The 24375-nt window shown below is 43.2% G+C and overlaps 1 protein-coding gene across 1 annotated transcript in view; it reads left to right on the top strand.

The window, feature by feature from the left end:
* The window catches only part of DLG2 (discs large MAGUK scaffold protein 2), a 1481746-nt gene that overhangs the window by 200710 nt on the left and 1256661 nt on the right, over nt 1-24375 (top strand). Inside the window, exon 2 of the mRNA XM_088832356.1 lies at nt 19416-19574. Coding sequence (XP_088688482.1) covers nt 19416-19574 — 159 coding nt within the window. The remainder of the gene's footprint in view (nt 1-19415; nt 19575-24375) is intronic.

Below are 24375 nucleotides of genomic sequence, written 5' to 3'. Positions count from 1 at the left end.
ACGGCTGGTCAGAAAGAATCCAGGAGAGGTTCTCAGCTCTGGTGGGCAGGTAGTTTAGTCTTGGGGAGTCAGATACGAATGGAAGGGCTGGGGTGGGGGGGGTGCCAACTCCACAGCAGGTTCTGAGGTCCAGAAGCTCAATGGGTCAGAGAAGGAGCATGAGCGGGCAGTACATTCACCACTGTGTCCGAGACTGTTTTCTCTCTGCCCGCTGGCTGGAAGTGATGATCATGGCAGAAGACGCCATAAGCCTTGGCCCAGATGGCAACAGTGTTTCAAAGGGTAAGATGTCCTCATATACAGAGGAAAAATAAACCCAAAAAACTGGTCTCAGTGCTTCCCAGGTGACACAAGTGCTAAAGAATCTGCCAATGCAGGAGACTCAAGAGACATGGGTTCAATCCCTGGGTCAGAAGATGCCCTGGAGAAGGAAGTAGCAACCCACTCCAGTATTCTTGCCTGGGAAAATCCATGGACAGAGGAGCCTGGTGGGCCTGGTCCATGGGGGTCACAAACACTCAGACACGACTGAGCAGGCACTTGCTCATTTTAGTGCAGTGGAGGCAAGGCCTTCTCAACTCAGTCTGCCTCCTTCAGAGGATTTGTCCTGATCTGTAATGCTGCCAAGATGCTTGTGAAAGCAGGGAGAAAACCAGTTCCCATAAAATGATTAGGCTTAATTGAATGTGTGTGTGTGTGTGTGTGTGTCTGTGTGTGTGTGTTGTGACCCTTCTTACTGACTTGCAATGATGGGTATGTGATGCTAATACAGAATAGGAAGAGGCTTAGCTTTCCTAATTGTCAATCAGGAGTCAAGCCCTGTGTCAAGACACTAGACACATCCTCTCATCAGTTGCCCATAGCAACACTGTTAGAAGTCTTATTAGCTCTGTTTTACAAATGAGGAATCTGAATTTCAGAGAGCTTCCACACTTGCTCAAAGTTGCATTGCTGATTAGTGACAAGAATGGAATTTAAATGCAGGAAACGGAGGTGCGGGGAGTTTGCGTCACTTGGCTAAGCGTTCTGCTGAGATGAACGTTTCATCTTTCCCAGGCACCAGGCACTCTGAGCAGAACATGCTTCTAGCCTTCAGCAGTGAATGACTGATTCTCACTCGCAGACGCTGCAGCACTGACACGGCTGGTGGATTGAGTCACACGGCGACTGCCCGCAAGATCTCACTGCCGTGGCTCGAGTCCAGTGGCAATTATCCCTGGAGAATTACTCAGACAGTGTTTGAAGTTGTGCTTCAAATGGACAAACTAATTGTTGAGTTTGTTCCCAAATCATTGCTTCGATTTCTTGGTAACAAAGCAATTTGACTTCAAGCCCTTTTCTTTCTCATCTCCCTCTCCTTCATCTGTGAGCTGCCAATCATCCTTGCATCCTTCAGCCAAAGCTCAGTTCAGTTCAGTTCAGTCGTTCAGTCGTGTCTGACTCTCCGCGACCCCATGAATCACAGCACGCCAGGCCTCCCTGTCCATCACCAACTCCCGGAGTTCACTCAAACCCCCCTCCATCGAGTTGGTGATGCCATCCAGCCATCTCATCCTCTGTCGTCCCCTTCTCCCCCTGCCCCCAATCCCTCCCAGCATCAGCCAAAGTTAGCTCAGCCAAATTCGTATAATAAACTTTTTCCAGGGCTGGAGAATTTTCCCTCACTGTAAAGCTTGCAGTTCACTGGACCTTCTCCATTACAACAAAGTAAATGCTTGATCATATCTTACACACTCTATTGTGTTCACTATTCTCCAAGTAATATCTGTAGCTCAAGAAATGAAATGAACGATCACCCAGAGATAATCGATAATCACTGTCAATATAGCGTGCAGGCTTCTCGAGTTCTTCCCTGCTCTGCACACACTTTAGTATATCTTATTGTGCTTATCAGGGCTGATACACCGGTCTGTGTGCCCAGCTGCTGGTCCAGGTGAGGAGAATGTCAGGTGAGGCTACTTGGGGTGAGCTCTTTTGTGGTTCTGCTTCCTTAGTTGCTCTAACTCAGGGCTGGCAGAGTAGGGGAAGAAGGAAGGGCCCTTAGTTACTGCCTTGCATGTTACGCTTTTTCCTGGTTCTCAACTCGTTGGTCCAGAAAGTCACCATTCGAGAGTCCTTCCAGGTGCCTTAGACTTCAACCTCAAACAACTCAGTTTGCATGAAACTACTGCATTTCATTACCTGTGCTGAACTGTGAGCCAGTCTCTCATTTTATGACTCAGAATCTGACAGGGTGCTGTTCCATAATCAGATCTTCTCTACCCTCCAGGCAGGTTTCTTGAGTACATTTTATCTTTAGAATGTGCTAGGTGTGGTGGAATTCACAAGAGTCCTAGGAATTTATATCTCCACAGGGTGTAGTTTAGTTCAGGAACATTTCTTAAGCACCTTCAGAGTCCCAGGCAGAATATTTGCTGCTGGTGTTACAATAATGAAGAAGTTTTTATGTTCTCCTGAGAAAATCAGATACATATATGCTTGAAAAAAAAAGAATTCTCCAGGTTTCAGTTATGTGAGCACAGGGAACAGTGAAAGCATCCATGAAGACGTCATATATGAGGTGAGTTTTCAGGTTGAGCACTAGCCAGGTGAGAGATAATTGGGAAGGTTATTAGAGGAAGGGAAGACATGAAGAACAAAGCATAGGGAGACTTCTGTGGTGGTCCAATGGTTAAGAATGCACCTTGCAATGCAGGGGACACAGGTTCGATCCCTGGTCCAGGAAAATCCCGAATGCTGGGGAGCAACTAAAGCAGGGATCCACAACTACTGAGCCTAGACGTTTCATGCACCACAATGAAGGATCTCACATGACACTATCAAAGACCCTGCGTGCTGCCAACAGACCGACCCAATGCAGCCAAATAAATAAATAAAAAAAAGAACAAACCATAGGGAGGGGACGTGTCTTTCCTCTTCACTGTTATATCCTTAGTATTTAAAATGACTGGCGCATGGTAGGTGTTCAAGAAATTCTTGTGTTTTTTTTAAATAAACAGTATTTTTAACTATACTCACCATGCGGCATATTGCATCTCCGTGGCTTATTTATTTTTTAACTAGAAGTAAATTCTTGTTAAAAAATAAATAAGCCACGGAGATGCAATATGCCGCATGGTGAGTATAGTTAGATGAAAAAATTGAGAGGAGAGTGCAGGAGTAGGAGCTGCAATGGTCAGGTCAGGCTGAGTTGAGTGGAGATATTTTGGGAAAGACCGGACGGTTTTCGGACTTGTAGATGACATAAAGGAAGGTTGAAAAGTGCTTTGTGGGGTCAGGAGAGCTGGGAGAATAGAGCACAGAGTCTACATGTTATAGAGTAGTGGGAAAAGTTGTAATTGCAGGCTTAGGAAAAACTTGAGAATAATAATAAAAAAAAGGCTACTATTTTTTTCCTTTCAGTTAACTATGTTTTATATTTCCAAACTTTTTGTAATCAAAAATCTAATGTTACAATAGAATAATCATAGCTAACGTTAAGGGGCCACTTACGAGGTCACAGACACTACTCTAAGTGGCTTCCATGTATTTTCTCACTTGGGTTTCTCAAAAACACTGTGAAGGCCTAGTTCCATTTTACAGATTAGATTATCAAGTCTCACAGAAGTTGATAAGTTGCCCAAGGTCATGTAGTACATGGTAGAACTGGAAATTGATCCAGACAGTCTCTCTAAAAACTATACTCTTAGCCACTACTCTATAACTGAGGTTTTAGGAAGTTATTCTAGAATAGGGACTAAGGAAGAGGAAGTTGAGAGTCATATTTAGAAGCTACAAATGACCATTCACACTGGTTTCCGTTCTGCTGACAGTATTAACAGTCTGAAGAGTTCACTCGTACGCCTCAGGCTTTATGATGCCAGACCTGCAAAGTACAAAACATGACAGTTCCAGAAAGGAGAACATTCAGTTTCATCAAGTAGCTACTATGTGCCAGCAGTAGAGCGTCTCATCCAATGCTCATATTTCTACCAGATTGATCCTGAAATTCCCAGTTTAGAGCTTCAGTCAATTGAAGCTCAGAGATACCAGCAACTTGACAAATGTCGCAAGATTTGAACCCGTATTTCTAATGCCAGGATTTATGCACATTCCACTGAATCGGGCTTCCTCTTGGACTCAGCTGGCTATATCCATTTGAAACCCAGTTTTGCCATTTGCTTAACGGTTTGGAGACTCTCTGATCCTGTTTTCTCATTTGGAAAGAGTGATAGTACCTTCTTTTTCTCAATTCTTGAGCAAGTTACTTGGGCCAATGCTTCTGAGAATGCTTTGTAAATCATAAATATTGTTGTTATTTAGTTGCTAAGTCTGGCTCTTTGCGACCCCATGGACTGTAGCCCGCCAGGTTCCTCTGTCCATGGGACTCCCCAGGCAAGAATACTGAAGGAGTTGCCATTTTTCTTCTCCAGGGGGTCTTCCTGACTCGGGAATCTAGCATCTCCTGCATTGGCAGATCGATTCTTTACCCCTGAGCCACCAGGGAAGCCCAAAATTTTAAATAGCAACCTACATATGTGACATTGGGTACAAATTCATTTTACAGTTCCACACCCATTATTTCCCCAAATCATAGGTGTGTGGTCCCATTCCGACTTTTCCAGAGAGCTTAGGCTATCTAGTCCTACGGTGACCTATGCTGGGCGAGCCTGGCCTCCCCTGGGTGGCTCTGAGTTTTAGGAGATGAAGCCTACCAAGCTTCATTTCCTGCAACTTCAGTTAACAGATGGAGGGCAGCACTGAGCTGGAGCAAGTCCTCTCATAATTATTTAAATCATCAGTTCTTTAAAAAGGATCTTAAGATTGGTTAAATATTCATGAAAGCATTCTTCCTGGCAGCTCCTTCATTGTAGGTAATTACAGAGGGTTTAAAATATCTGATGTTGCTTGGAAGCACACAAAGCTCAGTCAGCTGCAAGCTGGCAGCTGATTTGTAATTTAATTAACATCCTGGCTTGTTCTGTTCTTTGTGGCAAAAAGTAGGAATGTATTTCCTTTCATTAGTGAGTTTGTTTGAAAAAATTCAAATAGAGCACCTGGGAGTGCTTTTCATCCCTCACGTCAGTCCCTTTACTTATATCCTGCTGCTGCTGCTGCTGCTAAGTCGCTTCAGTCGTGTCCGACTCTGTACGACCCCATAGATGGCAGCCCACCAGGCTCCCCCGTCTCTGGGATTCTCCAGGCAAGAACACTGGAGTGGGTTGCCATTTCTCCAATGCATGAAAGTGAAAAGTGAAACTGAAGCCATTCAGTCGTGTCCAACTTGTCTTTGAAAAGTTCCCCTTTTAAATGTCCTTTGGGTTAGCTGTATTGCCAATCGTGGATCACTCCTTTTTTTTTGAAGGATAACTTCACTTGGGGAAGATCTGCGTGGAATCAGTCATCATTGAGCTTCAACCCACTTTTTTTTTTAAATCTTTTATTTTTTATTTGTTTTTTAATTGGAGGAAGATTACGATGTGGTATCAGTTTCTACACTACAGCAACGCAAACCATAATGATACATATATCAACTCCTTCCCTTCCCTCCGCACACCCACCTGGAGTACTGGACTGGGCAGTACTCTAAATAGCAGCTATCTTATTTTAATGGTAGCATACATACATGGATGCTACTTTCTCTGACTTTTATTAGCTCTTTGAGTAATGGATTTTGCAGAGAGACTTGGCCACAGACTACTATTCATCCAGTGAGTGTTGGTCGAGAACCTGCCACATGGATGATACCAGAGGTGAGTAGTGAACCAAGCAGGCAGGGTACCAGCCCCCATGGAGGGTTTGATTTAAAGGAGGAGGCAGACAGTAAGTAAATGATCACAGAAAGCAATGTAAATTTAAAATATGACGAGTTTTATGAAAAGTGAATACAGGTACCCTGAAATCCTGTTAAGCAGGGAACAGTGAGATACACGGGGGGGGAATTCCATAATCTGACGGTCCCCAGCCCTTTTGACACCAGAGACTGGTTTCATGCAAGATAATTTTCCCATGGACGGGTGGGGAAGGTGTGGTTTCAGGATGATTCAAGTGCATTCCATTTATTGTGCACTTTATTTCTATTATTATTACATTAGCTCCACCTCAGATCATCGGGCATTAGATCCCAGAGGTTGGGGACCCCTGCCCTAATCTGCTCAGAGTAGGAAATGGCAATCCGCTCCAGTGTTCTTGTCTGGGAAATTCCATGGACAGAGGAGCCTGGTGGGCTCTGCATGAAAGAACTTGGGACCGCAAAGAGCTGGACACTGCAAAGAGTGACTGAACACTGCCTTAATCTGAGAAGTCAGGAGGGCTCCTTGAGGAAGTAAAGGGGGAAATTAGGTATTTCTGTCCTGCCCTTCCTCCTCCCATTTTCAGTTCAGGTCAGTCGCTCAGTCGTGTCCAACTCTTTGCGACCCCATGAATCACAGCACACCAGGCCTCCCTGTCCATCACCAACTCCCATAGTCCACCCAAACCCATGTCCATCACACTGGTGATGCCATCCAGCCATCTAAACCTCTGTCGTCCCCTTCTCCTCCTGCCCCCAATCCCTCCCAGCATCAGGGTCTTTTCCAATGAGTCCGCTCCTCCCATTTCGCTCCTCTTTAAATCCCCCTCCTCCAGATTTGCAGTGTCCATGCAACTGTTCTGGAAGAATAGGTTGGGATGGTGGACAGAAATGATGAAAAGGGGAAAGAGGACCCTGCTCCAGTCCAAATGCTAGAGACTGAATTGCAAAATAAAGAAGCGAATATACATGCTAATCTGCTCAAGGCATTAAACACTCTTGTATCTTCTCTCTCTTTTTCTTCTTTCTGCTGTCCATGTTTTCCCTCCAGAAGGGAAGCAGTGAGTTAGAGAGGATGCCAAAGGCGTGGGAATGGGGATGAGTCTCGGGTCACAGATTGGCCAGGACATCATGGAAAAAGGAAGGAACTGGAAAAGAGGGCTGGCTAGCTACATACCGCCCAAGTCTCTGATGAATAAAGTCCCCATAAAGAAACAGCCATTTATTAAGCAAAATATTTTCCTCCAAATAAGATGGTGGAGGCAAGGCCTGGGTAAGAATACACTGTTTTGAAAAATAAACTTATACAGTCTTGAGAAGAAAGGAAAACATTTATTTTCATATAATTCATTTTTTGAGACTACTTTACTCCTTTTTTTTTTTCTGTTTTCTGAGCTTCACTCACTTCTTTCTTAGAGGTTCATCACTCTTTGCAAGACTGTTATTTCTGTTTAACTTTCTCAGTGACTTCATGCTTCTCTGAAAATCAGTGCTTCTCTTCCACACAATTTTAAAGCTGAGAGACTTCCTTCCAGTGGTGGTATGCAGTCAGCCGGGTCTATTGAGCACACGCTATGTGGCCCTTGTTCTGGCCTGAGGCTCTGCAGGAGACAAAGACAGGTGGCAGAGGTTCCTGGCCTCAAAGATTGTAGATTACAGAGGGGGAGTTAAGACTTGGCACAGAGGATGCTATCTGTTGCTATATTAACAGCAGGCAAGGAGCCAAGAGCTTTTGAGCATTTACTAAATGTCAGGCTTTGTGTACGAAGCTGTAATCTTGCCTGAAGTTTGTCCGCGCTTCACAGTGTTGCTGTCAGTCTCAAATGGGACACTTTCTATGACACTCTGAAAAGTGCACACCATCTACTAACTTAGAGTTGGGCCATAAAGCAGACTGAGTGCTGAAGGACTGATGCTTTTGAACTGTGGTGCTGGAGAAGACTCTTGAGAGTCCCTTGGACTGCAAGGAGATCCAACCAGTCCATCCTAAAGGAGATCAGCCCTGAATATTCATTGGAAGGACTGATGCTGAAGCTCCAGGACTTTGGCCCTGATGCAAAGAGTTAACTCACTGGAAAAGACCTTGATGCTGGGAAAGATTGAGGGCAGGAGGAGAAGGGGACGACAGAGGATACGATGGTTGGATGGCATTGCCAGCTCAACAAACATGAGTTTGAGCAAGCTCTGGGAGATAGTAAAGGATAGGGAAGCTCGGTGTGCTTCAGTTCATGGGGTCACAAAGAGTTGGGCACGTTTGAGTGACCAAACAACAAAGGCACTCTCACACACTTCCCTTTCAAGAGCACACAAACATATTCTGGTTCTCACAGCATTTGACCTGTTTCTCTCTCATCAGAACAGTGCCAGCTCCTGCAGCCAGGGGGAAGCAGAGCACTTTTTATTGCAGAAATAGTACTAGACTCAGGTTTTTGTTTATGAGGCCTTGAAAAATGTGTGACTTCTCCCTCAGCTATTATACACCTTGCCCATGCAGCGTCATCTTCCAGACCTTGCAGAACCTCCCAGGGATGGACCAGATGCTTGCAGGCACCTGCGTTGGAATCCTGGGAAACTCAGGATGGTTCTGACTTCACACAGACCTCAAGAGATTGCAGTGAGCAGAATTTGATCAGGTCGTGGCCATCCACGTGGGAGGGGCCTGTGATGGAAAAGGAGTGCCAGTATGATTGCACGATGATTCAGCTGGGAGGGCTATTTCATCAGGTTGATCATATTATTGCTCAGATGACTTAAGTCTACTTCAGTTAACATCACATTTGTCGGTTTCTATATGTCTTACTATGGTCCACTGGAGATTGAGATGACTATGACTCTGATACTGAACAGGGTTCTTGGCCTTTCCTAATCAACAGAAATTGACGAGAGGCCAGACCAAAAGTTCAACCAAGGCTTTATCAGGGCTCTTGTACTGGCTTCCCAGGTGGCACAGTGGTAAAAACCACCCCCTCCCCTGCCAAGCAGGAGACACAAGTTCATTCCCTGGGTTGGGAAGATCCCCTGGAGTAGGAAATGGCAACCCACTCCAGAAAATTCCATGGACAGAGGAGCCTGGCGGGCTACAGTCCATGGGGTCACAGTCAGACGCGACTGAGCCTAGGAGCAAAATCAAGTAACGGGTTTGCTTGTTCGCTCCCTCGATAGGGGCAAGCTAGTTCCTTATATGCGATGAGGGTAGGGATGTGTCCAGGGATTGAGCTGAGGCGGTGCCTGAGATGGTTGGCCCACCCCTTTGTGGTGTTGAGTGCAGAGGGGCACATGCAATACTCTGCTTTTTTTTTCCCAGATACCCAGTTTTTTGACTCCTGGCTCTCAGAAATGGCAGTTGTTTTTTGTTTTGTTTTTTTTCTGTCTTTGTATCTTTTGTCCCATGCACACAGTCTTTGTATATTGTAGCTCGAGGAGAGGTGTGTCCAGGTGCAAGCTTTGTAAAACTGCAGCAGAGGGTCCCAGGCCTGTCTCAACTCCATCTCTGCTCAGAAGTGCTCATGGGCTAGTAGGAGAGACAGACACACAGACACACATTGTGGTTTAGAGCTCTTACTTAATAGCAGGAAACTGTGAAGAACCCTCAGTTCAGTTCGGTTTAGTTGCTCAGTCATGTCCAACTCTTTGCAACCCCATGAACTGCAGCACGCCTGTCCTCCCTGTCCATCACCAACTCCCAGAGTTTACTCAAACTCATGTCCATTGATTCGGTGATGCCATCCAGCCATCTCATCCTCTGTCGTCCCCTTCTCTTCCTGCCTTCAATCTTTCCAAGCTTCAGGGTCTTTTCCAAGGAATAAGTTCTTTGCATCAGGTGGCTAAAGTATTGGAGTTTCAGCTTTAGCATCAGTCCTGGAAAAACCATAGCTTTGACTAGACGGACCTTTGTTGGCAAAGTAATGTCTGTGTTTTTTAATATGCTGTCTGCTGCTGCTGCTGCTAAGTCACTTCAGTCATGTCCGACTCTGTGGGACCCCATAGACGGCAGCCCACCAGGCTCCGCCATCCCTGGGATTCTCCAGGCAAGAACACTGGAGTGGATTGCCATTTCCTTCTCCAACGTGTGAAAGTGAAAAGTGAAAGTGAAGTCGCTCAGTCACGTCTGACATGTAGCGACCCCATGGATTGCAGTCTACCAGGCTCCTCCATCCATGGGATATGCTGTCTAGGTTGGTTATAACTTTTCTTCCAAGGAGCAAGCGTCTTTTAATTTCATGGCTACAATCACCATCTGCAGTGATTTTGGAGCCCAAAAAAATGAAGTCTGTTACCGTTTCCACTGACTCCCCATCTATTTGCCATGAAGTGATGGGACCGGATGCCATGATCTTAGTTTTCTGAATGTTGAGCCTCAAGCCAACTTTTTCACTCTCCTCTTTTGCTTTCATCAAGAGGCTGGGAGCCTAAAGAAAGGACATCCTTTCAACCTTAACAGTCGATCAGAGAATGTTTCTAAGAGAGAATGACATTCAATCTGATTATCCAGGACTTGAAAAAATTTGCCTGAGGAGGAATCCAGGGGTGGAAGTTAAATTTCAGAATGGGGAAGGGCATGGGATTGCAGAGATGAGGGAACATATATTATTATTAAGGAAGAACATAAATTCTTCTCTGGCCTGAGCACTTCTGCTAGAACCTGTTGGAGCTAGGAGAGAACATAGAATCGGTTTACAAAAGTTCTGTTGTTCCAGAGGCCCCTCCAGTGGACTGAGCTGAGGGGAGGGAAAGAAGAAGGCACGTATATCAAAGCAGAGGCCGTCCTCACTGACCCTCCTTTGAAAGGAAATGCAGAAACCCTCAAAGTTGCCCAGACTGGCATAAATGACTAAGAGACAAGCCCTGGAATGAGAGAGGACTCAGAGTTGCCCAGAACATTAGCGCTGATTCCTTTTCTTGTTTTTTTTAATTGGAATATAGTTGCTTTATAGTGCTCTGTTAGTTTCTGCTGTACAGCAAAGTGAATCAGCTATATGCATACATGTATCTCCTCTCTTATCGGGGACCAGCCTCAATATGACCCAGGGTATCCTCGGGATGAACGGCGTCGGCGTCAGAGAGAGAGAGAGAGAAAGAGAGAGAGACAGGGGCTGATGATTCCTTGGTTTATGCTGGAAACCAATAAAACCCCAGCACGGGGCTTGCTCTGTTTACGTAGGCCGCAGGCGCCCTCTTGAATCACTGGAGGCACCCCACCAGGGCACCCCCTCGAGTGAGTCTTAGAAGCCCAGGCAGATAAGTAAACTCAGAGGGCCCAGCGCTCCAAGGATCTCAACCAGAAAAAGGAGAATAGAGAAAAGGATGGAAAAAGAGAAAGAACGACACGGGGAGACCAAGCTTCAGTGAGCAAGGCCCAAAACTTTATTTTCCAGTGCTGCTTTTATACCCTAAGTTATGCGCATAAGAAACAGAGAAAGGGAGGTATAGAGTCACGCCAAAATCACGCGGGGTCAGCAGTCTTGACCCTTATCAGGATCAGGGCTTATTTTTGTGTGTCTTGTGATAAAAGTTTTAGGTGGTTTACATCCTCTTCTGGCCAGGGGGCCTGCTAACAGTTTATGGCCCTCTCTCCTAACAATAGGTTAGTTAGCAAGTAAAAGGCTTATATTCTTTTCAGGTGACTTTCCTAGAGTCAGGTGCTAGACACATAACAAAGTTACATTCCTATAAGGCACCGGTGTAGTGAGCTGCAAGAAAGGAATTTATTAACTTAAGATCTGATGTGGTTAAATCAAAGGCTACTACTTATATTCTCTATATGTGATTAATATATTTCCAAGGATACAATAGATAAACTTTGCAGCAAGCATTGATTCAACAATGAAATCTTTTTTAGTACTACTCTAATGATTTTAACTTCTTCAACAGATTCCTGTATTTTATAATATTAGGCTTTCTGTCCTTGCATGGCTGGGAGGCTATAAACAGTCACACTCATAGTTGTAAGAGCCCGGACAAACTTGTCATGCAAGTTAGAAAGCTATCAGAGGGGCTTGGATTGGAACACTCCTATTAAGCCGAGGAGAACTTTTAAACTACAGCTCTGAATTAATGTTTTCAGAGAAAGGTGGTTGAGGAGAAGCCCCTGTAAGTATTAGAGGACTTGGTAAGAGGCGTAAGATAGTAAAGCAGTCAGACTCCAGTTTTCTTTGGGGTAGATGCTCAGGTAAGTCCAGGGGGTTCCTCGAGCCCTGATTAGCCTTTGCCCGTCAGGCCTCTTCCCCGATTGACCTTTGCCATGGGTAGGATTTCCCTCGCTGGCTCCCGGCACTCTCTTTTGGATTTCCTTCCATTTAGGTCACCACAGAGCACTGAGCAGAACCACCATGCTGCACAGCAAGTTCTCGTTAGTTATCTATTTTATACATAGAGTGTATTGCGTCAACCCCAGTCTCCCAATTCATCCCACCTGCCTTTCCCCCATGGTGCCCATGTGTTTCTTCTCTAGGTCTGTGTCTGTATTTCTGCTTTGCAAATATTGATAAGTTCATCTGTATAGAGCAGATTCTTAAATCAGGGTGTGACCTCTTGCAGAGTGGTTTAATCTCCCTCGTCAGATGACTCTTGAAGATTTCCTGATAGTTATATTTCCTGAAGATATAATTAGTCTCTTAAGATCTTTGAGTCCTAATTAGTTTAGAAGAATATTTAAGTGAAGTACTCTAGCTCCAGAGTCAGACTTGTGTTTGAATCCTGGTTTGCTTGGTATGTAAGCTTGGAGAAAATTGCCCATCTGACCAAGCCGGAGGTGATGGAAATTATAATACCCATCTCCCAGATGTAATGATGTGTGTAAAGCCTTTAGCATAGTTCCTGAAACATGAAAGTGAAAGTCGCTCAGTCATGTCTGATTATTTTTGACACCATGGACTGTGTAGTCCATGGAATTCTCCAGGCCAGAATACTGGAGTATTGGGTAGCCTTTCCCTTTTCCAAGGTATCTTCCCATCCCAGGGATTGAACCCAGGTCTCCTGCATTGCAGGTGAATTATTATTAATGGTTTTAATATTACCATTCATGTTAGAATTAGTATTTTTGTTAATAATGTTAATATTAATAGTAGTCTTAGTAGTACAGAAAAACTTTTTTTTGGTATAGCTGAAGTTAAATCTAAGCAGAGAGATTCTTCCAAACCATATCAGAATGCTTCCTCTGGAGGCTGGTGTTTGACTTAAACATGGCACTTCTCACTGGTTCTTGTCATCTTTTGCTTAGTCATCTCTTGGAGAAAACTGGAAAAATAAAGGAGGAGGACCCCTTGTCTGGTACCAGGAGGAGTATTGTTTAGGTCTCTTGCTGTTCAGTCACTAAATCGTGTCTGACTCTTTGCGACCCCATGCACTGCAGCACACCAGGCTTCCCAGTCCTGCACTATCTCCCGGAGTTTTCTCAAATTCATGTCCACTGAGTTGGTGATGCCACCCAAGCATCTCATCCTCTGTTGATCCCTTATCCCCGATCTGCAATCTTTCTCAGCATCAGGGTCTTTTCCAGCGAGTCAACTCTTTGCATCAGGTGGCCAAAGTATTGGCGTTTCTGCTTCAGCATCAGTCCTTCCAATGAATATTCAGGATTGATTTCCTTTAGGATTGACTGGTTGGATCTCCCTGCTGTCCAAGGGACTCTTAAGAGTCTTCTGTAACATCACAATTCAAAAGAATCGGTTCTTCAGTTCTCAGCTTTCTTTATAGTCCAATTGTCACACCCATACATGACTACTGGAAAAACCATAGCTTTGACTAGACGGACTTTTGTCGGCAAGGTAGTGTCTCTGCTTTTTAATATGCTTTCTAGGTTAGTCATGGCTTTCCTTCCAAGGAGCAAGTGGCTTTTAATTTCATGGCTACAGTCACCATCCACAGTGATTTTGGAGCCCAAGAAAATAAAGTCTCTCACTGTTTCCCGTTTCCTCATCTATTGCCATGAAGTGATGAGACCAGATGCCATGATCTTAGTTTTCTGAATGTTGAGCCTCAAGCCAACTTTTTCACTCTCTTCTTTCACTTTCATCAAGAGACTCTTGAGTTCTTCTTCACTTTCTGCCATAAGGGTGGTGTCATCTGCATATCTGAGGTTTTTGATATTTCTCCCAGCAATCTTGATTCCAGCTTGTGCTTCCTCCAGCCCAGCTTTTCTCATGATGTACTCTGCATATAAGTTAAATAAGCAGGGTGACAATATACAGCCTTGATGTACTCCTTTCCTGATGTAGAACCAGTCTATTGTTCCATGTCCAGTTCTAACTATTGCTTCTTGACCTGGATGCAGATTTTTCAGGAGGCAGGTCAGGTGGACTGCTATTCCCATCCCTTTAAGAATTTTCCAGTTTGTTATGATCCACACAGTCAAAGGCTTTGGCATAGTCAATAAAGCAGCGGTTTCTTTCTGTTGTCATTCTAGATCCTCTTCAATCTGGAAAGCTTCAGAGCTGTTGATTACCCATTTCTCCGTTTACACTCAGTAACACAGCTGTTATCGTGTGCATGTGACTTAGCTGCACATGTGTGTTATTTACTCGGTAATGCGTGGCCTTCTCAAGGTCAAGAACTGGTTCACAGTCAGTTTGGGTTCTTAGCATGTATTACTGAAAGGAAAGATGTGATGAGAGATATATAATGCTTAAGAATCTGATGTCCTTTAAGATTGTGTCAGTCCAACGATGTGGTCTGTTTTTGCTTAAACCTAAGTTGACAATGTTTTACAGTGAAAGAGGTTGCATTCAGGAGCCAGAATTACTTGGTAGCTTGAGCAGGTTATACCCAACTCATCGATTTGTTTAATGGTCAGCCGTAACTTTATTCAATAAATAGTTATAGAGCATATGTGCCAGGCATTTGGTTAAAGGACTGCAGATATGGGGATAAACTAGACCCAAATGGCCCCTGTTCTCACAGAACCTTATAGTGCAGTGTAAAAACTCAAAATATACACAGTCATATAGCATGATAAAAGTTGTGATTTGGGGAATATAGGTATCTATGGGAACACCCACAAAACCTCAGACATGTGTTTCATGAAAGCTTCTGAGAAAAGGTAATGTCAAGATTGAGTTCAGAGGATCAATGAATGTTAAGATGAACCACTTTTAATAATAAAGCATTAATTGAGCATCAAGATTGAGTTTACAGTCTAATTTAAGCCTGTATCACTCTTCAAATTGGGTCTTCAGTTCAGTTCAGTTCAGTTCAGTCGCTCAGTCGTGTCCGACTCTCCGCGACCCCATGAATCACAGCACGCCAGGCCTCCCTGTCCATCACCAACTCCCGGAGTTCACTCAAACTCATGTCCACAGAATCGGTGATGCCATCCAGCCATCTCATTCTCCGTCGTCCCTTTCTCCTCCCGCCCCCAACCTTTCCCAGCATCAGAGTCTTTTCCAGTGAGTCAACTCGTCTCATGAGGTGGCCAAAGTACTGGAGTTTCAGCTTTAGCATCAGTCCCTCCAATGAACATCCAGGATTGATCTCCTTTAGAATGGACTGGTTGGATCTCCTTGCAGTATAAGGGACTCTCAAGAGTCTTCTCCAGCACCACAGTTCAAAAGCATCGATTCTTCGGCGATCAGCTTTCTTCACAGTCCAACTCTCACATCCATACATGACCACGGGAAAAACCATTGCCTTGACTAGACGGACCTTGGTCGGCAAAGTAATGTCTCTGCTTTTTAATATACTATCAAGGTTGGTCATATCATTTTATGTAAATAATTAAATAAGTTCTTTACAGTACCATGTAAGTTTAACCAAGTTTATTATCTCTCTGTGTCCTGATTTATTCTGCCAAACAATTCAGTGAGATATACATTTTTATGAATGAAATCTTTCTCTGTACCAGCTGAATCTTACTGCAGGAATCTTTGAGGAGCTTCTATAATCAGTTTAACTTTGCAAAATTTTACTTTTTGTGTTCTTGGATATTTAGGTTTTAGAACACAAGCTCTTTCTGGCTGTGATGAGTGACATGAATATGGCTTCACATATGTTAAAGTTTTTAAAGCTTAAAAAATTCCTAAAAAAACTAAAAATGGAATTGCCATATGATCTAGCAATTCTACTTCTGGGTATCTCTCCAAAATAATTGAAAGCATAGTTCCAAACATGTTTTTGTAAATGCATGTTCATGACAGCTTTACCCACAATAGCCAAGAGGTCGAAGCAACCAACAGCTCATCTACAGATGGATGAAGAAACAAAATGTGGTGTATAAATACAGTGGGATATTATTCAGCTTAAAAAGAAGGAAATCCTGTCACATGCTTCATTATGGAGGAAACTTGAAGGCACTAAGAAGTAAGCCCATCATGAGGAGCAAATACCATGTGATTCCACTGATACAAAGTGGAATTGTCAAATTCATAGAGTAGTCAAATTTGTATAAATAGAAAGTAGAATGGAGGTTGCCAGGGGCTGTAAGGGAGAAAATGGTGAGTTGTTTAATGAGTAAAGAGTTTCAGTTTTGCAAGATGAAATCTGAAGATCGGTTGCACGTCAGTGTGAATAAACTTAATATTACTGAATTATACACATAAAAGGGGCTTCCCTAGTGGCTCAAATGATAGAGAGTCTGCCTGCAGTGCAGGAGACCCGGGTTGGATTCATGAGTTGGGAAGATCCCCTGGAGAAGGGAATGGCAACCCACTTCAGTATTCTTGCCTGGAAAATTCCATGGTCAGAGGAGCCTGGCGGGCTACAGTCCATGGGATCGCAAAGAGTCAGAGAAAACTGGACAACTAACACACTTTCATATGCTTAAAACAGTTCAGATGGTAAATTGTATGTGTATTTAATAATTTTTTAAAAAATCCTTTAAAATTGGAAGTAATGGTATGTTTATGTTTATTCCATAGTCCTGCAGTAAGAGCAGTGAGATTCAAGAGTTCAGCACTGGTGGGGACTTCGCTCATGTAGTGGTGTTGGGGGTCCCTTATCACGAGGAAAGGGATCTTGAGCTCTGTCACATGGTCAGTGGGAGCCACTGAGGTGTTTTAAAGAGAAAGACTCTGTAAGATTCAGAAAGCCAGCCCCTTGGCATATGGACAGCGGCCGTCCTTAACCGTTTTGCCACAGGGACAAGTTTTGTGGAAGACATTTTTTCGCTGGGCTGGGGTTGGGTGGTGATGGTTTCAGGATGATTCAAGCACATGACCTGATTATCCTGCTGCTGATCTGTCAGGAGGTGGCGCTCAGGCAGTAATGCAAGCGATGGGGGGCAGCTGCACACACAGATGAAGCTTCACTTGCTTGCCGGCCGCTCACTTATGTTGTGCGACCCAGTTCCCAACAGGCCACAAGACTGCTATTTGTTCGTAGCCGGAGGGTTGGGGACCCCTGTTGGCCAGGATGTATGGGAAAGGGGCAACCTCAGCAGCAGTCTGTCCAGCCCAGAGGCTGTTGCTGTGGTCCAGCTGAGAGCTGCAAACCCAAACGTGGGCAATGGTTAAGGGAGGTGGTGGGGGATGAGGACCGATAGGCTCAAGAGCTATCTGAGACAGAAATGAGGCAGACACAGTGATTTACTGAATTGGCAGATGGCAGGGGGTGAAAGAGAGGATGGAGACTCACTGACTCCTACTTTTCTGGCTCAGGGGATCGCAGAGATAGCAGTGCCTCCCAGAAAGGGAACTGAAGAGCGGGGAGGAATTGTGGAGGGGCTGTAGGCTGAAAGCCAGAGACAGTAAACTGGGCATGTGTGTGACATTATTCCACTTCCAGCGAACACCACATAACTGATCCAAAATGAATATTAAGCTTGATTCATGTTTCTAAGTCAGATGACCTTCCCAAATTATTCATAGAGTCAGGAAAATAAAAGTATGGTATTTTGTAATGCACAGGAATGTTCTAGCCTCATTTTGTTGTCTATCCCCATGAAGTGCTTTTTTTTTTTTTTAACCAAGCTGCTGTAGGCTTGGATTTCATCTCCTTTTTGGAATGGGGGTGGGGGGCGCTTTATGAGAGTAGAAAGAGGATTCAGATTCCAATTATCTGGACAGGGTCCCGGCTCTCATGACCAGTACGTAGGGGGTCCTGGACAAGTCTCTTAACCTCTCTAAATGTCAGTTCTCTCATAAGTAAAATGGAGCATCATAGATAAAAAGATTCGCAGTGAAAGAAATAAATGAGAGTCCTTTGCAAACTGCTTCATGATATTGTCAGCTGTAATTTTTGTTTTGAAACTGATATTAAGCTTGGAACATTGTGGAAAGCCTCCCTGGAAAATACAAGTAATGATGATCAACTTCTGAGTAAGAATGGACTCCAGATTGAATTGCCAACCCTGAGTGATTCCTCTTGTTACTGTCAGTTTATGAGTCAGCTGGAGACCTGATGTCTAAGAAATCATATTTTTCACCTAAAAATGAGAGAAACATAAGAATGATTTTGTAAGAAAATGTGTTGTTTGTAACATGATGTGATAATAGTACCTGTTGGTGATGATAATAAAGGGGTACTGGGAAGTGGTAGGCATTACAGGTAAACCTGTTGTGTTATGTCAGTGTTTGGACCTCTGCCCCTGATACCCCTTTGCCATTCACAGGGAACAAAGGAAAAACAAGGCAAACTAACATTTTATTAGCTGGGTTACATGTGGGATATAGAGTATTCCCTTTTTTCTTTCCCAAGTAGACTAATAGCCATGAAACAATGAGATTCTAACAATGGGATAGGTCTGAAGGAAATGGGGTGAGAAGCAAAGAGAGACAGCAAAATGGGACACCCAGGCCAAGGCTGAAGATGGAGATTGACCCATGGCCGTGTCTACCCTCCACAGAGCATGCCTTGTCCTGACCCTTTTCTCTCTCTGCCAGCTTCCTTTGGTGTGCTTGGAAGACCCAGAGGAGGGCCTTACTGTTGACAGAGGATGCTGTTACTATTACAGGCATGTGGAAGGAAGATGACAAGGAGCAAAAGGGACCAAGAGAGAAGGAACTATTATCTGTTTCCCCTCAGGGAATCCTCTCAATATAATACAGGCAGATTTTTTTTTCCCTTAATTTTTAAGTTATTTAAATGAAACCTCCATCTTTGGAAATTGTGAACCTTTGTCCTAGAGTCTAACTAACCCAAATCAACATTCCTCCTCCTTGGATATGAAAGGAAGAAAATATTCTTTCTTTGGAGGCCAATACAAACAATGCAGGTGGCAGAAATTGTCCCTTAGTTCCTAGAAAACTTACAACTTTCATGCTTTCTGAATCAAAATTAGATTCCCCAACTGGCTGCATCAGAATTCTGTCTTCTTGCTCCGCACTTCTTTTATTTTTTTAATTTTCCATCCTTGACCTAAAATTTTTAGCACATATTTAACTATTCTGATCCTTTGAAGGGATACCTCCTCACCTACTTAGGTAAATTGTCTGTCTCATTTGTTATCATGCTTCTATGTTTTACAAACAGAGATAGTACATTATAGGCAAAGACAAGTCATCAGCATTGGTTGGCACTGATGGTTGGTTCAGTGTGGCTCGCTGCTGACCTAGTTTACGGTGACCGCCCAAAGGGACTGCAGCAAAGTCTGTTGGGTGATGTCAGCAATCGGTGCACACTGCCCCCTGTAAATGAAGTGAGAACGTGAAGTTCAGAACGGTACCTTTTGCAGACGCTCACGCTATTTTTCTTTGTCTGTCTTTCCTCCTAGAAGTATCGCTATCAAGATGAGGATGCGCCACACGATCATTCCTTACCTCGACTGACCCACGAAGTGAGAGGCCCTGAACTGGTGCACGTGTCAGAAAAGAACCTGTCTCAGATAGAGAATGTCCATGGATACGTCCTGCAGTCTCACATCTCTCCTCTGAAGGTCAGTTCTATTGCTCTTAGAGCTGGCGGCAGGGGACAGTATGCATTGCTAAGGGAGATGTCTGCTGGCTTAAGTGGGGCTCCTTTAAAACACTGCAGTGGGACATGGTTGCCAAAGGGCCTTTCTGTGGTTTGGAGGTTTACCTGGAATTCCTGACACAGGACAGTTACTCTTACTGTTATTTGTTTAAGTGTCTGGAAAATCCTTTTAGTTTCTGCAAATGGGCTAAGGAGAGACCAAACACTGACAAACTGAATGGGAAAATAGACTGATCTGTGTATTTACAGAGCCCACGAGGACTTCAAGATTTCGTTCAAATTGTATTTCTCCCTCTATTTGCTTGGCTCCAGATAAATATAACATGGTGACACCGAGTAGTTGCCTTACCTTGTAGACTAAAATAGAAACTGTGAGTTGGTTCATCAACAGCTCTATTTTATAATTCTATTTGGTGTCATACTTTTCCAATGCGTTCTACATTTTTTTTTCTTAGATTTGAAACAGTTTTTTGGTAAGTGCTATTTTGACAGGAAGGAACAATGAAATGAGAGTTAAGAAATTTCTGTGTTCCTTAGTTGCAGTTTACTGTGTCATTTGCTTTGCTGATGCTATGGGATTTTGTATCTTGGGTAAAAGCTTATAAATGTTGATTAAAGTCAATTAAAGGGAAAACGGAACTAGAGTCAATAACATAATAGGAGCAAACTTAAATGTAAAACAAAACAAAAACTACCAAATAGTCCCTTGATATTGCTAAAAACTTCTTATTTTGTTATCTAGAACATTCACTTCACTGGCACTTTCATACAGCTGTGTTGCAATAAAAAATGTAGCCATGAAAGTTTCCCTGATGCCTTCTGGGATCTTATTATACCTTCCAAAACATCAGAGAAAGGCTATATTATGTTTAATATAGTTCCAAAATTTGGTACATTTTAAGTACCTTGGCAGCCTAAACCTGCATTATTAAATGAACTAGTTCTGGTTACCGCACATTAATTAGAATATTAGGCTAATTATCAAGTTCCAGTCAATATTTAATATTTTGCTGTTGAAACTCATTGTTCATTTCTTCCCAGAAAGAAAAGAACTCTTTTCCAAAGAATTTTCTTTGGAAATCACTGATGGATGGGAATAGGTATGGTCAGCCAGGAGAAGGATGATGGAGGCTAGTCTAAATCTAATCTGGCAACAGTAAAAAAATATGAACAAAATAATAAAAAGACTATCAGATCTTCATTTTGTATGTTACATATTCAGCATATACTTGATAATCTAATTATCTGAACATCTGCAGTTTGGGGGATTATACCATGTGTTATGTGGCTTCATGCCTCCTTTGGAAAATGTCTATTCAAGTTGAAGGCAATTTTGTTTTTTTCTGAAGATCATCTCTCAGATAGAAAGGAATCTTTCCTCTCTCCCCTTTATCTCTTGACTCCAGGAATCTCAGAGTTCAATGTCTTCCACTTTGGTTGTTTTCTTCAGCTTTATTTTGTTTCAGTTGGTCCCTTCTGTCTTTTTGCTTACTATATTCTTTATTTATTTATTTTTATGGTGTTCATGGTTTTACTGTAGTGATGTCTTTTGTTGAAGATTTCTCACATCAGTTTTAAAAGTAGCCACCTGTGAATAATAAATCTCTGCTATGAAACATCAAGGTTAGAATAGGCTTGTCTTCCTTTCTGGAATTACCTGCTAAGAGGTGTGGCCCCCCAGAGTATTGTAAAGGGATTGGAAAGGTGACCTCGTCCAGGCTTCTGCACCCAGCCTACCAGTTAGCTATTTTGGGGCCAGGGGGTTTCCGTCATGACCCTCTAGAGTGTGGTTTGTGCTGAACAAGATATACTATTAGATTGTCTTAATGAAGAGTCCGTGTATCTTTCTTCTATCAGCAACAGTGATAGGAATAAATGTGCACAATTTTTCCAGAAAGGAAAACAGCCCAATGTGTTGCGTTTGCCAGTGTCAAGGTGTATACACTGCCATCGTGGCTGATTTCAGGTTACCAACCTGAAGCAGCTGAACGCACTTACAAAGATGGGCACATGAAGTTCTCGTGAGACAGGACGAGCTGGCCCCAGCATGGCCCTGCATGATCAGGCTCAAGCACATGTACTTTTATAGTCACAGTACACATTTCCTAATCAAGTCGTTAAGAGGTTATTATATTATCACAGTTCAAGTGTTTGGAAAACCTGCCATGATTAAAATCTAATGTGTTATTTTCTCATAAAGGAAGCTTATTAGAGTCAGGGATGTGCTGAGAGGGTACAGATTCTCCATTAGACCTGGCACAGTTTCAACCTTGCTGCTTCTTTGATCTGTCTGGTGCTCTTGGGTCAAGCTCTAAAAGGGGGAAGAGTGAGGAGACAAAACACACAGTTAGGTACCTCCCCCTGAATCCTACTTAGAAGACAGTGTGGGGACTTCCCTGGCAGTCCAGTGGTTAAGACTCCACCTTCCAATTGAAGGATTACAGGTTCGGTCTCTGGTCGGGGAACTACGATCCCACGTGGCTCGTGACCAGAAAACCAAAACATAAAACAGAAACAATGTTCTGACGATTTCAATAAAGAGTTTAAAAATGGTCAAAATAAATCTTAAATCCTAAAAAAGATTTCTTTTTCAATAAAAATAGTATCAAAATATTATAATCAAAATGAATCTTTAAAAAAATAGACAACAATGTGGTTCGCTAGTAGTTAATTAGGAATTTACATGTGGCATGCCTGAACAGAGTGTGAGATTGCTGGAGAACAGTTTAAATGTCATGTTTAGTGGGATCCAGACAGTTAGCTGAGTAATCTGCCTGTTGCAGGTTTGACAGTCTTTTCTCCCATTGCCACACAGCGCCTGAAACCTCGGCTCTAAGATTCATCTGCCTTTGGAGCACCCCCGCTGCTTGGCGGGTAGATGGATTGCTTAGCCTCTTTTCATTAGAGCACCTCGGCCAGTATGAAGTATGGGGTTGGAAGGAGAAATGCAATTTAGCAGAGAATTGGATAGAATTTGCTTTCTTGGCCTCCAGATGGGGATGTGTTCTCTTCAGATGCTACCTTAGAATCCTCCAGGAAAGAAACTGGCCTATAATAAAGTGTGAGCATTTTCTTTTCAGTTTAGATAAGCTCAATAAATATTAACTGAGTGTCTACTATGGGTATTATAATAGGTGATGGGGACACAAAAGACAGTCAAGTGTGATTTTAAATATGCGTGTTGCTCTCCGAGGGAATCTGAGTGCTAATTATGTATTGCTCATCCTTGCTCTGCAATAGGAATTCAAATTCCTGAATCTTAGGTACTGTGAGGCCCCAGGCATCTATCAGAGTACTCTTTACAGATTATCTGTTAGCTCTCTATCTCAGATTCTTCCTCTGTAAAATGAAGGTGGTAGTAATATTTATCTCATAGGATGTTTTATACTAATTAAATAAAATGACATATGTAAATTGCTTAGTAAGTGGCTGGCACATAGAAAACACAACAAACGTTTTGACTTTGTTATCATCAATCTGCTACTGTGACAAATATCTTATAATCATTTATTTTGTTTATCTCATTTGAGGCATTATACCTGATTTGAAAATTCAATAATTCCATTTCAATCATAGAACTAGTGAATAGGAATGCCCTCATTGGTGTCTCAGATCTTTCTGGTTCCAAAATCTGTATTCTTTATCACTCCTGTGCTATATTCAGTTCAGTTCAGTTCAGTTGCTCAGTCGTGTCCAACTCTTTGCGACCCCATGAATCACAGCATGCCAGGCTTCCCTGTCCATCACCAACTCCCGGAGTTCACTCAAACTCATGTCCATCGAGTCGGTGATGCCATCCAGCCATCCCCTAAACTGTTCTGCTATTTTTAAAGAGATCTTAGGGTCAGATTGTCTTTCCTTGGCTCTAGGTGTGTAAAATATGAAGGTCTTTTTCTTCTCCCATATAGCCTTATTCTTAAAAGTTCAGTTCAGTTCAGTCGCTCAGTCGTGTCCGACTCTTTGCGACCCCATGAATGAAAGCACACCAGGCCTCCCTGTCTATCACCAACTCCCGGAGTTCACTCAAACTCATGTCCACAGAGTCGGTGATGCCATCCAGCCATCTCATTCTCTGTCGTCCCCGCCTCCTCCCGCCCCCAATCACTCCCAGCATCAGACTCTTTTCCAGTGAGTCAACTCGTCACATGAGGTGGCCAAAGTATTGGAGTTTCAGCTTTAGCATCAGTCCTTCCAATGAGCACCCAGGATTGATCTCCTCTAGAATGGACTGGTTGGATCTCCTTGCAGTCCAAGGGACTCTCAAGAGCCTTATCCAGCACCACAGCTCAAAAGCATCAATTCTTCGGCAGTCAGCTTTCTTCACAGTCCAACTCTCACATCCATACATGACCACTGGAAAAACCATAGCCTTGACTAGACGGACCTTGGTTGGCAAAGTAATGTCTCTGCTTTTTAATATGCTATAAGTGAATTTGTAAGAAAATTACTTTTCTAAATGAGAACAGGGAAGAGTGGTGATGGATGGGAACATGGTGAGAAAAGAGAAGGGAAATAGGTTCTATCTTTAAAATATTTCCATCTGCCCAGTAGTAAACTCCCAAGGGACTATGTTCCTCTCCCAAGACAAGAGCTCGTTATTTGGGGCTAGTTCCCTTTTGAAGAATCTCTTGAGACTGTAAAAATTTGCTTCTCAGCAAGAGAGACACACCGCATTTTGAGCAACTGGAGTTTCCTGCATTGAGAAACAGTCCTCACAGTAGGTGTGTGTGTCATTGAAAAACCCAAGTACATCCATTCACACC

This window comes from Moschus berezovskii, chromosome 25 (assembly GCF_049115385.1).
Source record: "Moschus berezovskii isolate FMDL1 chromosome 25, NW_MosBer_1.0, whole genome shotgun sequence".
Classification (NCBI taxonomy): Eukaryota; Metazoa; Chordata; class Mammalia; order Artiodactyla; family Moschidae; genus Moschus; species Moschus berezovskii.
This window is presented reverse-complemented; position numbering and strand designations above follow the sequence as displayed.